Source organism: Acanthamoeba castellanii (assembly GCF_000313135.1).
Source record: "Acanthamoeba castellanii str. Neff unplaced genomic scaffold scf7180000084622, whole genome shotgun sequence".
In the NCBI taxonomy this organism is placed as follows: domain Eukaryota; phylum Discosea; order Longamoebia; family Acanthamoebidae; genus Acanthamoeba; species Acanthamoeba castellanii.
Window position 1 is genome coordinate 190,709 of NW_004457643.1, and position 14,578 is coordinate 205,286.

At 59.9% G+C, this 14,578-nt stretch overlaps 6 protein-coding genes across 6 annotated transcripts; 3 read left to right on the forward strand and 3 right to left on the reverse strand.

Annotated features, from left to right (window-relative positions):
- Positions 1 to 451: 451 nt before the first annotated feature.
- Positions 452 to 3,436, reverse strand: ACA1_360890 (GTPbinding protein HflX, putative; the record flags this gene model as incomplete). The annotated part of the gene is made up of 15 exons (XM_004352478.1): positions 452 to 500; positions 580 to 727; positions 822 to 893; positions 967 to 1,044; positions 1,122 to 1,233; positions 1,359 to 1,462; positions 1,535 to 1,581; positions 1,650 to 1,737; positions 1,831 to 1,964; positions 2,025 to 2,155; positions 2,244 to 2,429; positions 2,556 to 2,650; positions 2,727 to 2,756; positions 2,855 to 2,966; positions 3,038 to 3,436. The coding sequence occupies 15 exons, from the start codon at positions 3,434 to 3,436 to the stop codon at positions 452 to 454; spliced, it is 1,785 nt and encodes a 594-aa protein (XP_004352530.1).
- Positions 3,437 to 3,624: 188 nt separating this feature from the next.
- ACA1_360900 (Eukaryotic translation initiation factor 3 subunit 7 (eIF3)) lies at positions 3,625 to 5,503 on the reverse strand (the record flags this gene model as incomplete). The annotated part of the gene is given in 4 exon segments (XM_004352479.1): positions 3,625 to 3,937; positions 4,044 to 4,994; positions 5,023 to 5,086; positions 5,104 to 5,503. 4 exon segments carry the CDS (start codon positions 5,501 to 5,503, stop codon positions 3,625 to 3,627), a joined length of 1,728 nt encoding a protein of 575 aa, XP_004352531.1.
- Positions 5,504 to 5,806: 303 nt separating this feature from the next.
- ACA1_360910 (uncharacterized protein) lies at positions 5,807 to 6,321 on the forward strand (the record flags this gene model as incomplete). Its single annotated transcript, XM_004352480.1, has 2 exons — positions 5,807 to 5,997; positions 6,102 to 6,321. The coding sequence occupies 2 exons, from the start codon at positions 5,807 to 5,809 to the stop codon at positions 6,319 to 6,321; spliced, it is 411 nt and encodes a 136-aa protein (XP_004352532.1).
- Positions 6,322 to 6,960: 639 nt separating this feature from the next.
- On the forward strand, positions 6,961 to 10,054 carry ACA1_360920 (La domain containing protein; the record flags this gene model as incomplete). Its single annotated transcript, XM_004352481.1, has 10 exons — positions 6,961 to 7,507; positions 7,579 to 7,681; positions 7,777 to 8,259; positions 8,366 to 8,612; positions 8,705 to 8,828; positions 8,910 to 9,158; positions 9,281 to 9,425; positions 9,584 to 9,660; positions 9,752 to 9,921; positions 10,013 to 10,054. 10 exons carry the CDS (start codon positions 6,961 to 6,963, stop codon positions 10,052 to 10,054), a joined length of 2,187 nt encoding a protein of 728 aa, XP_004352533.1.
- A 430-nt stretch (positions 10,055 to 10,484) lies between these two features.
- Positions 10,485 to 11,914, forward strand: ACA1_360930 (FAD binding domain containing protein; the record flags this gene model as incomplete). Its single annotated transcript, XM_004352482.1, is given in 2 exon segments — positions 10,485 to 11,600; positions 11,615 to 11,914. The coding sequence occupies 2 exon segments, from the start codon at positions 10,485 to 10,487 to the stop codon at positions 11,912 to 11,914; spliced, it is 1,416 nt and encodes a 471-aa protein (XP_004352534.1).
- A 249-nt stretch (positions 11,915 to 12,163) lies between these two features.
- On the reverse strand, positions 12,164 to 14,131 carry ACA1_360940 (uncharacterized protein; the record flags this gene model as incomplete). The annotated part of the gene is made up of 9 exons (XM_004352483.1): positions 12,164 to 12,211; positions 12,234 to 12,291; positions 12,590 to 12,688; positions 12,905 to 13,043; positions 13,115 to 13,241; positions 13,324 to 13,410; positions 13,583 to 13,680; positions 13,744 to 13,819; positions 14,039 to 14,131. 9 exons carry the CDS (start codon positions 14,129 to 14,131, stop codon positions 12,164 to 12,166), a joined length of 825 nt encoding a protein of 274 aa, XP_004352535.1.
- Positions 14,132 to 14,578: the final 447 nt, after the last annotated feature.

A 14,578-nucleotide genomic window follows, 5' to 3' on the forward strand; every position in this document is an offset into this window, starting at 1 on the left:
CGGGCTGAGTCCACCACAGATGAGGAAAAGGAGGGCGAGCCCCTGCTTCGGCGAGCGAAGGAGGATTCCGCCAGCCACAACGGTGGTGCGTCATCTGCGGCCCAGTCCTCGACCCCCGCCCCCGTGTACGGAACACAACCACCCGATATCGACATCGACTCCGCAGCCGACGGTCTCGACGGCCTCGACTAAGCGAACGAGGTCGCGCAGACGAAGAAGAGGAGCCGACGAGGGAGAGGGTGGAGAAGTTATTTATTATATTCGTTCGAACGTTACAGCCGCAGCGCGAGGCTTCACTCTACGGGTGGGTGGTGGCAGCAAGCCACCAATAAACGCAAGTGTTGCAACATCAAACTTGAGAGTGTACGGTCAGGTTCGTTTCGGTCGAACGTTCTTTACAGAACCAAAAAGGCAACGTTGCCTTTTTATTCGCTCAATGAGGGCTGCTTGCTCACAGGTGCTGCTGCGGTCGGGGCAACTCGCCATAGCGGACACGATACCTGCGCGGGGTTGATGAGGGGTTCAGCAAACCTTTTCTTTCTATCTCTGGTGGAGGCTTGCATGAGGCTAGTACGGTACCTCTCGTAGACGTCTGGCCGCATCTCGACGCTCAAGCGTGTGCGGCCAGCCACTTGGTAGTCGGGCTGTACGGTGCGCACGCGGCCACCGTGGCTGGTCAGGAACTCCAGCCGCTCCTGCTCGTTCTCGCCCAGAAGAAGCTCGTACACTGTGGGCCGGCGGAGATGGAGGCACATGGTGCAGTGGGTGAGAAGAGAAGAACAAAGAAAACTCGAGCCACAAGACAAAGGCGTAAGACGCACCTCGCTTCCGTTCTGGATAGAGCGCCTGTAGCCGCTGATCGATGGCTTGCAGTAGGTCATCGCACCCCGCGCCTGAACGGAAGACTAAGGTGAGCAATCGGGGGGCTCGTGCAGGGCACAAAACGGTAAAACCGCTCAGACGCACCGGTGCGGGCCGAGATGGGGAAGATGCGCTTCCCTAAGACACGCTGCGTGGTGACCAGGCTGTCCAGACGAGCGTCATCTGAAGTTGGGTGTTAGTGGGCGTGGTCGAGGCATCGAGACCGACGGGAAGGTGCTTGAAAGAGGGGCGGGGCGCACCCATGAGGTCGATTTTGTTCCACACTTCGAGGTGCTGAGTGTCGGGGTCCGTGTCCAGCCCTATTTCCTTCATGACCTTATGCACGTTGGCCTTTTGCATCTCCGTTTCAGCCTGTGTGTGTGTGTGTGTGTGTGTGTGTGTGTGTGTGTGTGTGTGTGTGTGTGTGTGTGGTGACTTGTGCCACATGCCAAGCAAGGGAAGAGGTCGTTGCCTATCTATAACTGGAGAGCACGTACGTTGGTTATATCGCGGACGTGGAGGAGGACGTCGGCCGAACCGATTTCCTCCAGCGTCGAGTGGAAAGGGGCGACCAGGCCATGAGGAAGGTTCGATATGAAGCCTGCAACAACCGCGCTGTTAACACTAAAATTAAGGCCCAGCCACATCAAGGAGGGCAGCGCGGATGCCGTACCAACGGTGTCGGCAGCGAGAGCGCAGCACCCGGACGGGAGTTCAATCCTGATCGCCACACGGTTATCAAAAAAAGCAAAGCGGTCGCACCGATCAGACGAAGGAGGAAAACGCACTTGCGCATGAATGTGTGCAAGGATGCAAAGAGTTGATTCTGGCTCACGAGCGAGGTCCCGCACAATCGATTCAGCAGTGCCGATTTGCCTGTAGCGACGCCGACGATGAGAGTTTTCTCTGCAACGACCGCGAACGCCAAGGCGCGTGGACGTTTGGTGTGGGGAGGGGTAGGGGCAATACCAGCGTTGGTGTATCCGAGAATAGCGATTGTGGGGATGTCCTGCTTCTTCCTTGATTCGCGGTGGAGCTTCCTCGTTTTCTGCAGCACCTCCAGTCGGGCTTTGATCTTCTTTTCGCGGACGACCAGATGACGCCTGGGACCACGTCGCACGGATTAGCGGGTTTGGTTACACGATGGTTGGCTTGCCGTTTACCGCTCGATCTCTAGGTTGGTCTCTCCTGCGCCCGAAAGGAAGGCGCCGCCTCCTCGCTGCTGCGCCAAGTGCTTGGACTCCATCGCCGACTTGAGGTGCACGCTCTTATAGGCCAGACCCGCGAGCTCGACCTGCATGGACGGTGCGCCCGCAGATGATGAGAGACGTGCGACGTCCAACGTGAACTTTCACAGCAGTGGGAGTTGGAGGAATGCGCACCTGCAGCCGACTCTCCTCGGACTGGGCTCGTTGGGCAAAGATCTCCAGGATGAGCCGATATCGGTCCATCACCCGAGTGCCCAGCATTTTGGCGAGCTTCTGACCCTGGGCGGGCGTGAGCGAGTTGGTGTCCATCACGACCACATCGGCCCGCTTGGCCTGGCACGCTTGCCTGAGCTCGGCGATCTGTCCGCACATAGAACACCACATCTCAGCACCTACTCGTCGACACCCACTTGCCCAGTGCACCACCACCCACCCGCCCACCACCCACCATCAGTAGACCGGTGCAGAGGAGTTCAATGGACGGACCTTGCCCTTGCCGAGGAAGTGGGACGGGTTGACGGTATTTACAGTTAGGTACATCGAATCCTCCACGGGCCACTCCAGCGCCTCGACCAAGGCAACTGTGCACAGCACAGTGCGCCGGCGCTTGTTAGAGACGACCCTGCCGTGGCACCGAGGTGAGACGGGAGAACGTACCAGCTTCCTTGAGGCGAAGATCAGGGTGGTCTGCACAGTGTGGTACAGAACACAAGGGGACACGATCAGGGACATTCGCAGGCCAAGCCACTTACGAGCGGGGGGCAATCGCGAGAGGTGAAGGGTACCCTGGCCTCTGCAGACCTGCTCTTCCTCTTCTCTCTCGGCCAGAAGGCTGAGCCGCCGCTTTCGTTTGTCGGCATAGACCGTGTTGCGCATGTAGGGATGCACCACGCACACCTGCACATTCATTTAACTTGTATTGATCATTTAATCTTTAAAAAATCAAATCCATGGTGATGGTGAGGTACCCGAGGTGGGCGAGTTGCACTCCAGAAGCGGCCGGGCTGCATGGCGTCGAGCGCCTGTCGGCCACTGTCGCCCTCCTCTTCCTTTCGTCGGCTGGATTGGCTCTTGGCAGCCGAGGCCAAGGCAAAGGCGGCATCATCGTCATCTTCATCTTCCGGATGGGAGGAGGCTCGCCTTCCGTGACGCCAATCAAAGTCGATGGCAGAGCCCCACGCTTCCGCCACTGAGCGCTGCGGCCGAGGAACTGCGGGGACGGCCCCCGCCGCATCTGCAGCATATGCGTAGTCTGCACTGTGCAAGATGCGACGGCATCGCCACCACAGAACCGACGTAGAGGAAGAGCCTCTACACTGAGCGGCACCAGTCACCCCCAAGCTCGAAACGCGCCGCCACATGTGCATCCACCGCTCTTTCAGTGTGTACTTGTTTGGAAATCGAAATGGAAAGAGAATCTGCGCAACGGACGAAAAGCAAAATAAGTATAAATAATAAATAATAAATAAAAATGTTTTCGTTTGGCGTCGGTGTGTCGAGGTAAAAAAGGTGGTTTAGTAGGGAAGAAGGAGCGGTGAGGGAGAACAGATGAGGCTCAGTCCTGCTCGTCGTCCTCGTCGTCGCTGCCATCGATCACGCTGTAGCCCGGGTGGCCCTCATCGTCGCCGGCATCGGCGAGCGAGCCCTCGGGCACGCTGTAGATGCGGAGGAGGGGCTTGCTGGGATCCTTGACCAGCACGTAGGTGCCCTCGTCGAGCTCCTGGCACTTGTCGATGATGTGCTTCAGGATGCCCCACATGTTGGCCGCGCCCAGACCGATCTGGCCGGCAAAGTCGACCGGGTTGTACGTCACCATGCCCACGATCTGGTGGTTCGAAGCATCCTTGGCTGCGGTGCGCGTGACGAAACTGCAGTGGTCAAAGAGAACGTGGAGGGAGAGAGAGAGAGGTGAGCACCAGGTCGGCAGGGCATGATGATGAGGATGAGCAAAGGGAGAAGGGAGAGGAGGAATACCCGAGCTTGAGGTGCTGGACGCCGGCGAGGACGGACTGGGCAGTCCACCTGGCGAGCTTGCTAGCGTTGTTCTTGAATTCGGTGGCCATGACGGCACCACGCTGCGAGTCGAGCTTCTGCCTCCAGTCGATGCCGGTGGCCTTGGAGTCGTACTCGTTGAGGGCCTTGACGTTGACAAACTCGACGCCGTTGTCCTTCTTGAGGGCGGCATCGACCTGGCATCGGGCGAGGAGCACGTTGCCGTCGCCGAGGTCGAACTTCCGGTAGCGGTAGCCGACGGAGGCCATCTCCTCATCGGTGAGGGTACCCTGGAAGGGGCTGGGCTGGGCCATGCGGTGCCGGTTGCCGTCGCGCGCGAGGACCTGCTGGGAGAAGTTTTGGTTGATGAAGGTGGCCTCGTCGCTGAGCTTGAGCGGCGTGTTGATGACGTTGGGGTCGTCGTCGCGCGGGGGCTCGCTGGCGTTTTCGTTGACGGTGAGGTAGTCGAAGAGGGAGTTGTCGCGCTTGTCGAAGTAGATCTTGGGGTTGTTGTCGACCAGCACGCCGTCCTCCTCGCGGTTGGGCGGGTTCACGCGGCGCACCACGACGTCCCAGGAGTAGTTGGATCGGGGAGCGGTCATGAGCACGGAGAGGATGGCGTCGGTGGCGAACACGTTGGCGTCCGAGGCGACATCATCGGCGTGGAGGCGGGAGATGATGGGATCGTCACTCGTCGTGACGCGGAAGAAATTGCGATCGATGCGCTGCAGGGGCTTCTTGTTCTTGGTCGTGATGCGATCATACACCTTGTCGTAGAACTCGACGGAGCCGGCCTGGAGGAGATCCTCGGGCTGACCCACCTGCTCCTTGCTGCGCATCTTGAGCATCTGGTTGAGATCGAACTGATCGACCACCACCCAATCGGGCTTGACCTCGATGGAAGCCTCTCGGCTGAGCTTCTCCCCGAAGCGCCTGCCGCCGAATGCGCCGAATCGGCCACCGCCCCTCGCGCCGCCGGGACCGCCGCCCCACCTCTGCCAGCGCGCTCCTTGATGCTTGCGGCGCTGCTCATGATGCTTACCGAAATTAGGCTTGTTCTGCGTGACCGTCTCTCCACGACGGCGAGCCTGCGGCTTCTTCTGCCAGCCCTGCTGCCAGCGCGGCTTGGCCTTCGACTTCTGTTTCACCGCGGCCGAGACCAGCTGGAAATCGCCTCCCTCATCGGTTTCCTGATGGTAGTAGTTGAAGGCGGTATCCGCAGATCCGTAGCTCTGCGTCTGGCCGCGGTAGCCGCGACCCTGGTAGCCGAGATTGTCGGCCGCCTTGCCCAATTTGTCGCTCTTGCTGAAGGGCGCGAATGGAATCTCCTTCAGCTTCGAGGGAATGCTGTCCTCGGTGGGACCCCAGCCCTGGGGGTTGTCGAACACCAGCGGCGGTGCGAAGTGCAGTGCGGGCGCGATCGATGCAGTCTCTGCCTCCATGTTGATTCTCTGTGTGCAAGGATCAAAAAATTCAGAGATGACACTCTCAAGAATCGCCTCGCTGCCGGACCGAGAGAAGAAATTCGGAAAGCGATCGTGCGCGGCTTCTGCACAATTTGATTAAAAATGAATTAATTTTCCATGGCACTTTCCTTATCAGTTTCCGTTCTTCTCTTCTTCTTCGCCGCGCGTTCCTCCGCCCAACACTCGTGATCGAGATTTGTTGCCATCTTTCCTGCGCGTGCGTGAACGGAACACGCAACGAAGGAAAAGAAGAGTCTAAACGTAGAGAGGAAGTAGGGGATGAGTTCCACGGCGGCCGAGGCGACTTCTTCCTCCACTTCGCCTTCATCTCCCGCCGCTACGTCGGTTGCGGACTCTCCGGCCAAGCAGCAGCAGAATGACGCGAAGAAGGCCGCTTTCTCTGACGTGGTGAAGGCCGGCGCCAAGAAGGTGGAGGCCTCCGCCCCTGCTGACTCGGCTGAGGTGGCTACGTCCGCCAAGGAGGTGACTGTTGCTGATGCCCCCAAGGCTCAGCAGCCTGCTGCCTCTTCATCTGCTAATGCTACCGCGGCGCGCAAGCCCAAGGCGGCATCAGCATCGGCATCACCTGCTGCCTCCCCGTCCGCTACTCCGGCTTCTGCCCCTACCGCGGCGAAAGCGCCCGCCACCAATGCGTGGGGATCAGCACGCAAGGATTTGGCTCCTTCAGCCTCACCTCTTCCTTCAACTTCCACTTTACCTTCCGTTCCTTCCTCATCTTCCTCACCTGCGCCTTCTGCTACCCCCGCTTCTCCGCCTTCTCAAGCAACATCTGATGCCGCTGAGAACAATGACGCCCCTGCGGAAGGAGATGAAGATGCAAATGGAGATGAAGCCAAAAAGAACCGCCGGAAGAAGGTAAATGCTCCTGTTGATATTTCATGTCTTCCCCCCTCTTGCATGGAGATTGATTTTTGCAAAAATCGCAATCGAAAAGATCACGGATTTGAAGCGAGATTATTATGAAGAGCTCTTTTCGAACACGATTGAATTAACGTGCAATCGCGGCCGCTCGGTCATGGTTCAAACACGCAGGACTTTGTGCTTGAAACTCAGAGCTGGCCCAGCCTGGGCGAGGTCAAGACCTCGCCCTTGTCCCCGGCAAAGAAGCTGAGACCCTCCAAGGAAAACGTGACCGTGCCGTCGCCCGCTCCGGCCCTGCTTGCCTCGCCTGTCGTAGACGTGCGCCCGCCGTCTCCCGTTGAGGCTGCCGCAGAGAGCACCCAGGCCGAGGCCGTGGGTGCGCCCGCAGGTAACAGCCGACACAGCAAGTCCAAGAAAAAGGGTACTCTACTTTCCTGAACATCGTTGGCCTGGCTTCCATCTCTTTCCATCTCTTCCCTTTCTCCTCAACACGCACTGGGCTCAGCTGAGCACTGCTCCTTCAAATGTCAGGTGGAGTGAGCTGGGTTCCGATGAAGGACATCGGTCCGGGTCCTTCGCGTGCCCGAGAGGCCAGACAGCACCGCAAGCCCGACGGCAAGGAAGGTGCTGCTCCCGCTGCCAACACCCGTGACACCGCCACTGCCGGCGCCGCTGCCAACAACCGGGAGAGGCGCGGTCGGGAGGGTGGAGCACCGAGCAACAGCCGGGAGAGGCGCGAAGGCACCGCCGCCGGCGTCAACTCCGCCCCCAGCGGCAGCAGGGAGCCCAGGGACAACACGAGCAAGGACAGCCGGGAAAGGAGGCCCTACGCTCCCCGTGCCAACAACCCGAGGGAGCCCCGTGCCCCGCGCCCCACTCCCGCTGCAGCTGCCGCGAAGGAGGGCGAGGCCGCTCCTGCCCTCGCTGCAGTGCCGCCCGTCAAAGAGCCTTCGCCATCGTCGGGTGATGGCATCCTCTCCGGCGAGGAGGGCGTTGCTGCCCTCCCGACCCCTACCGGGATCCATCCCCAGCCTCCTCGCGGCAACTACAACTCGGCCAACAGGCGACCCTATCCGGCCAACACCAGGAACCCGCAGAGTAATCCGCCCCTTCCTTTTCGTGCCCACTGATAGGCTCAGCCCACGGTTTTCTTATCTTCTCCACCACAGACACCACCAGGCGTTACGGATACCAGGGCGAGGGATACTATGACCCTCGTTACCCGCGTCCCAACAAGCCCGAGTCGCTCAGCGAGACCATTGTGCGTCAAGTGTACGTCCCCTCCCTCGGGATTCCAAGGCGATGATGAACGGCGGAGCTGACACTCTCTTCTCTTTGATTTTTGTGGCGGTGCGCCCCATCACCAGGGAGTTCTACTTCAGCGTGAATAACCTCTGCCGCGACGTGTACCTGCGCATGCGCATGAGCCAGGACGGATGGGTCCCGCTGCAGATCATCTGCAACTTCAACAAGATGAAGCAGCTCACGACCGACAAGAGGCTCATCCTGGACACGCTCAAGGCCGCCTCGACCAAGCTGGAGGTCGACGATGCCAAACAGCGTCTCAGGATCAAGGGTGACTGGGCCACCTGGGTCTTCCCCAAGGATGAGGAGACCGGTGGCTATCTGACGGGCGAGGGGCTCAAGTTTTTGTCAAAGGAAGAGGCCGAGGAGCTGCAGAAGGTCCCCGAGCCGCTTCTGGCATCGGCGCCCCGCGAGGACACCAAGGCCGGCGACAAGCAGGCCCAGGAGGGCAGCCGTCCCACCACCGAGACCACCGCCTCTTCGGCCAAGGAGGACGACTGGCAGCCGGCCAGCCGCAGACGGAAGACCGGCAGCCTTTTGAGGAGGTACATCACCGATCCAATTTTGCGTGTTGGTCGCGTTGTGTGTTGTGTGTTGTGTGTTGTGTTGTGTGTTGTGTGTATTAAGCTCTTTTTTCTTCAATCGAAACAGGCCGATCACCCCGAGGGGCAAGGAGGAGGAAACTGAGGACATCGACGACTCGGAGATCTCCAACCTGATCATCGTCACCCAGTCGCCGATGAAGGCCCGCCCGAGGACGCGCAGCAAGCCCGAGGAGGAGGGCGAGCTGCCTCACTCGCACGAGCTGAACCACGACGACATGAAGAAGATCAACCACGGTCTCTACCTCTACGAGCAGGAGCTGAGGGGAACGGGTAACTCCGAGGACCAGGAGGAGGTATGCATTCACGCCTGCCCTCGTCCATTGAAGGCCACCAAACTGATCATTGGCGGCGCGTGTGTCGTGTGTGTCGTGTGTGTGGGGACCAGGACGCCAACGGCCAGCCGATTCCTCGCCGCCTGTATGCCATGACGCCCAAGCGCAAGGAGCAGCGCCGCAGGAGGAGGAAGAGTGTGTTGCAGCGCCGCACCACCACCTCCACCCACGGCAACGGTTCAGAGACCCCCCTCCGTTCCCTTCTTGCTCTTTAGGCCTGCGTGCGTCTGACTGTGAGTGTTGGGTCGGTATTTTCAGGAGCACCCGCCGCGCCTCAGACCACGGGACGCGCTGGATTGACGTCGTCGCAGGTGTACTCTGTGGGCTACATCATCGCCAGCCCCATGAAGTCGTCCAAGTCGAAGGAGCCCGAATCCGACGCTGCGGACGCACCGGCGGCGGTGTCGACCGACTCGTCCAACATCCAGCATCCCTCGCGCGAGCTACTGAAGAAGAACGGCTTCATTCAGTACAACTACGACATGTGGCACGACAACTGTGTCAAGGGTACATACACCACTCACACGCCACCGCTAACGACACGACACACAATCGTCGTCGTGGTGCTGCAATCGCGATTTAACTGTTCTAACACATTTATTGGGCACTCACACATTTCGTGATCACAGAGAGGAAGGATCTGGGCGTCGGTCAGTCGAGCGAAATGAACACGCTCTACCGCTTCTGGTCCCACTTCCTCCGCTCCAAGTTCAACCAGCGCATGTACGACGAAATGAAGGAGCTCGCCCTCGCCGACGCCAAACAGGGCTACAGGTACGTCGATGACCGCTCTCGCGATACTGTGTTGGTCGCCCCACCTAGTGAGCCTTGGTGGCTCATATATCACCGTGATCAACGCCGCGTCGCGCCACTGCACACAACAACAACAACAACAACAGGTACGGCATGGAGTGCATCTTCCGGTTCTACAGCTACGGACTCGAGAGGAAGTTCCGTGCGGACATATTTAAGGACTTCCAGCAATTGACCGTGGAAGATTACAACGCGGGTTTGTCCCCCCCTATCTTCTTCTGGCTAGACTTGGTCGGTTGATCGTCATGTTGTACTCGCGCTCACCAACTCCTCGTGTACACGCACAGGGTCACTTTATGGATTGGAGAAATTTTGGGCCTACCTCACGTACGGCAAGGCCAAGTTGGAGAAGGAGGGCGTGCATCTGGAGATCAACCCCGAGATCCAGACGTGGCTCAGCAGGTACCGCACCCTCAAGGACTTCCGCGAGGGTCCCCAGAACTACGACAACGCCGAGGTATCGCATTCCACCGCCTCTTTTTGTTCGTTCTTCGTTCTTCTTGTTTCTTCGTTAGTCGAGATTGAGCTCACCCTATCTCTCTTCCCAGCGTCCTGCCCCTGCGACCCAGCCGGAGGCGGCCGCCAACTGAAGAGAGCGGTCGATCTGATCTGTCCCCCTCCCGTCGAGTGGCCTTCTCCCCTTCCCCGTCGCCGTTCAGGCGTTTTTTTCCTCTCTTGCGCTCTCTAGCCCCTAGACCTATCGCCATAGGACTCCCACACCAGCCAGCTTGTGTTGTGAGCGGCACCGTGGCCATACCAATCGAGCAGTGCCTTGACCAACCTTTGCTGCACTCTCTTTCGCACGCGTTTGTTTGTTTTTTATTTTATTTCTTTTTTTATTTCTTTTTTTCTTCTCTTGCCGCAAGAACCCGAGACGGGCCAATGGGGCGTTGACGAAGTCGGCGAGCCAATAGGGCAAAGGAGATAGCGCCCACAGCACCACACAAATTGAAGAAAAGGTCCATCCTCAACACTCAACACCGAACAGCTCTTCACCAACCATTACCAACTAAAGCAGGGATGATCTCCTCTACCTCGACCTCTACCACAACGACTGAAGGAGCCCAGGCACCGCACGCCATCATCATCGGCGCCGGCATTGCCGGGTGCTCCCTGGCCCTCTTCCTCAAGCGGGCTGGCATCACATCGACCATCTACGAGGCCTACCCGCGCGAGCACGCCAGCCAGGGCACTGGCGGTGGGCTCCAGATCGCGCCCAACGGCATGCACGTGCTCCACCACCTGGGTCTCGCCGACGCGCTCAAGGCGTGCGGGTGGGTCAGCCCGGCCTACGCCTTCCACAACCAGTACGGCAAGCGCCTGGCCGTCCTGCCCACCGACCCGCACCAACCAGCCGTCTTCGTGGCCCGCGCCGCGCTTCACGAGGTGCTCGTGGGCGCCGTCAAGCAAGAGGGCATCAACATCGAGTTCGGCAAGCGGCTCGTTGACCTGTCGGGCTTCAGGGACGACGACGATTACGGCCAGAACGACGGCCGGGTGACCGCCACGTTCGACGACGGGAGCTCGGCGAGCGGAGATCTGGTGGTGGGCGCCGACGGGGTGCACTCGCGCACGCGGGCCATCGTGCTGGGCGACGAGGACCCCAAGCCCCAGTTCCTGGGTCTAATGTACGCGACGGGCTTCGTGGAGACCGACGAGCCAGTGCCGGAGGACACGGCCAACATCTTGTGTGGCCAGACGGGCGGCACACTGGGCTACACGCGGATCCGGGGCGACAACCCGCGGCTCGCGCTGTGGTGGCGCAACATGAACGTGCGCGACTGGTGGCCAGAGGGCGCAGCAGTACCGACCCGCGACGAGCTGTATGCCATCGACATCGACGAGCTCAAGGCCCGCGTGCTCAACATGCCCGGCGGGTGGTCGCCCCTGGCCCAGCGGCTGGTGGCCGACACCCGCCACATCGTGCGAGGAGCCGTGCACGACCTGCCCCCGCTGCCCAGGTGGTACCAAGGCCGCGCCGTTCTGGTGGGCGACGCCGCCCACGCCGTGAGCCCCCACTCGGCCCAGGGCGCCTGCATGGCCCTCGAAGATGCCATGTACCTGGCCAAGGTGCTTCGTCTGGCCATGGCGACCACCACCACGGCGACGGGGACCAGCACCAGAGGCCTCTTCCCGGTTCGGTGGTCGAGGCTGCATTCCGGGCTTACCAGAACGGGCGCAAGGCGAGGGTGGAGGCGGTGGCGGTGGGCGGCAGGCAGCGGGGCGAGCCGAGGCCGGTGCAGGAGGGCGAGCAGCCAGCCGGGTCCATCCAGCAGTGGATCAAGGAGGCGATGCTGGTGGTGATCTTCAACTTCGTGGTGCCGCCCGCCCTGCAGACGACCTTCAGCTACCGCCTCGAGTGGGACGACTGCGACAGTCTTGACGGCGTCACCGAGGCCCAGAAGATCTCTTCCTCCTGGTCCTGGCCGTGGTGGAACAGCGCACAGTGACCTGCATTTCCTGGTTTGGGTCGTTTGACGTCAACGCTGATCAATAAAATGTAAGTGTCACTTCAACAAAACTGAAGCTGGCAACCAGCTGCTTGCCGCACCATTGCGTGGGAGCAGCAAGCTGAGTATTTCTCGAAGCCGAGGGTCTGCCCTGAATGGCTCAAGTTTCTGCGGTCTGCGCAGTGTGGCCTTGGGGAGTGAGTGTGTCCTCAGCGCCGTCACACCAAGCTGCCTCTCGAGGCTCCGCTGTTAGGTCTTGAAAGCTCTCTCTTGGACATCTCGTCCGGCGGCAGCTCTCTGAGATCCAGTCTTGGGGCACGGAAGCCCCGACAAAGCCCTCATCGGACAACGACAACTCCCTGAAGGGTATGGAACTCCTGCGTGAGCGGCATGTAAAAGGGAAGGGGTGAGAGACTCTCTGCTGACCGCCCGCCCACACCATTTTTCGGAGCAGCATTTGAACGCTTCCGCTCTTCGGCATTGGCGTCAAGCAGCCGGGCCTTGTATGCCTCATCCCTGGACAGGAACCGCAGTGGCAGGACGGAGACAGCACCCTGAGCACCTCATTCTTGGACAGCCCCAAGGCACTGGCTCCCATTTATGAGCCCTGAGAGCTACGTATGGTAAAATAAAGTGAGGAATGATCAATGTACATTGGCTTGGCGCAGGGTTCACGCGGGGGTGAGCTGCAGGAGGAGTGAGTTGAGGGCGATGGTGTAGTGCTCTTGCATGGCCTTGGGCGGAAGCATCTCGTCCAGGTTGGCAAAGTCGTCCCTGTGCTCGTCAGACCAGAACAGAGCAGAGTCACAGTCAGAAAGAGCAGGGCAGAGCAGTCCGGTGAGGGGTAGTCCTACCTGTCCCGGGTCAGCACCGTCAGACACAGCAGAGCCAGGTTCACTGGGCTTCGCTTGTCTGGCATTGTTGACAGGGGCGCCGATGCGTTCGGATCAGAATCGGTTGTTGTGTTGTAACACCAGTGGTCTTGGGTACGTACAGCAGCGTTGGCGCAAGCCATCGATGGGCGACGGTATTGGCTTCTTCCACAGCTTGCCCAGCCGCCGCTCCTCCTCCTTGCTGGGCGTCAATGGCGCTCCGTAGGACAGCAACGCCCCCGCCACGCCAAACAGACCTACATGTTCGGGGTGGGAGTGAGTAGGGGGAGTGAATGCGCGGTGGGCCTGTTTAGCAAGGGAAAGGTACCTGCGGTGAGGGCGAGGTGGATGGCCGTGTGGCCCCGGCTGTTGCGTACCCGCATCAGCTTCTGTACAGTCAGCCGCCCGAAGTGCTTCTCCACCTGCTGGACCACCTGCTCCACTCCCTCCTGCCTCTATTGTGTTGTGTGTGTGTTGCGTGGAACCTGAGGCGCGCCCATCAAATTCAGGGTGTCGTTGAAGCATTGTAGTCTGTACCTGGTCAATGAGGAGGTGGAGGAGGGTGTTGTTGTGCTCGTCGCGGCCCAGCAGGCACGCGGGTTCCAGGCGCAGGAGCTCCCACAGCTGCTTTGGATTGTTCACCGCGTGCAGAAATGACTCCTTGTACCTGCGCACCACGCGCAACACCCTGCCAAAGGCCAGCTAGCAGGAATACGAATACAAATCAGCACTCGGCTGGCACCATCGCACACACGCACCACCGCCCGCACACAGCATGTCGCATCGAAGGAGGTACAGTGACGGCGTCTCGCAGAAGCACGCGCCCCAGATGAGGACAGACATCGAAGGGCTCCACCACGAGTGCCGCCAAAGGGCGCAGGCGCACCTCGGCCACTACGGCGGGCAAAGCAGTCAGTCAGCACTTGGTTGGGTCCGCGGGGGAGGTGTGAAACGAACCTTCTCCCATGCGCACTTCGCGCAGTGCCCTCTTGGACAGCTTCTTGCCTCGCTTGACACTCAGTATGGCCATCACCTGCGTAGTTCTTGACCGCGTGAGACCGAGCGGTCGAGTGCCCAAGAGCGGACAAAGAAGAGAGCGAGGACCTTGCACGTAACACGAGCGCTGTGGCTGTACACCACCACCTCTTGACCGATCGACAGCACTTTCCATGGCGGCTGGATGGTTGGATGTTGATAGGCGGATCACATGTGTCCGAATGAATGCCAGGCGGGCGGTGATGAGTGGGGGTACCTTGCTCTGCACGGGGTTGATTGCGCGCACGGAAACGGCGAACTCGGTCACAGTCAACTCGAGCGATGTCTTGGCATCTTCCTTGGCGTCCATTGCCACCATTCCTGCCACAGCGACGTTTGTGACATCGTGAAGGGTGGCGCAAGCGACCACACAGTGCAGGTCAGCAGAACCTGCGTAGAAAAGGACTCGTGGCGCGCGCCGGACTTGGACGCTGATGCAGGCTCCGGCTCTTACAGGCGTCGATACACCCTTAAGTAGTACATACATACACACACAACCGCCGGATGAGAATGTGGGCACAGGTTAACTGTGCGATGCACAGGAGGGGGACCTCTGCGTTGCCGGCGCACCTCATGGAAAGATTCAACAGAGCCTGTTTGTACCGGTGCTCCGCGTGGGTGTTGGCGCCACCCTTCCGCTTGCTGCTTAGACCTGGTCTGCGGATAGAAGGCCAGGTCCATCCTGATGAGGGGAATAGGGAAAAGCCGATCAGCTGAGGCCCACATTATAATTATTGTTTGGTTATTGTTATTGTTA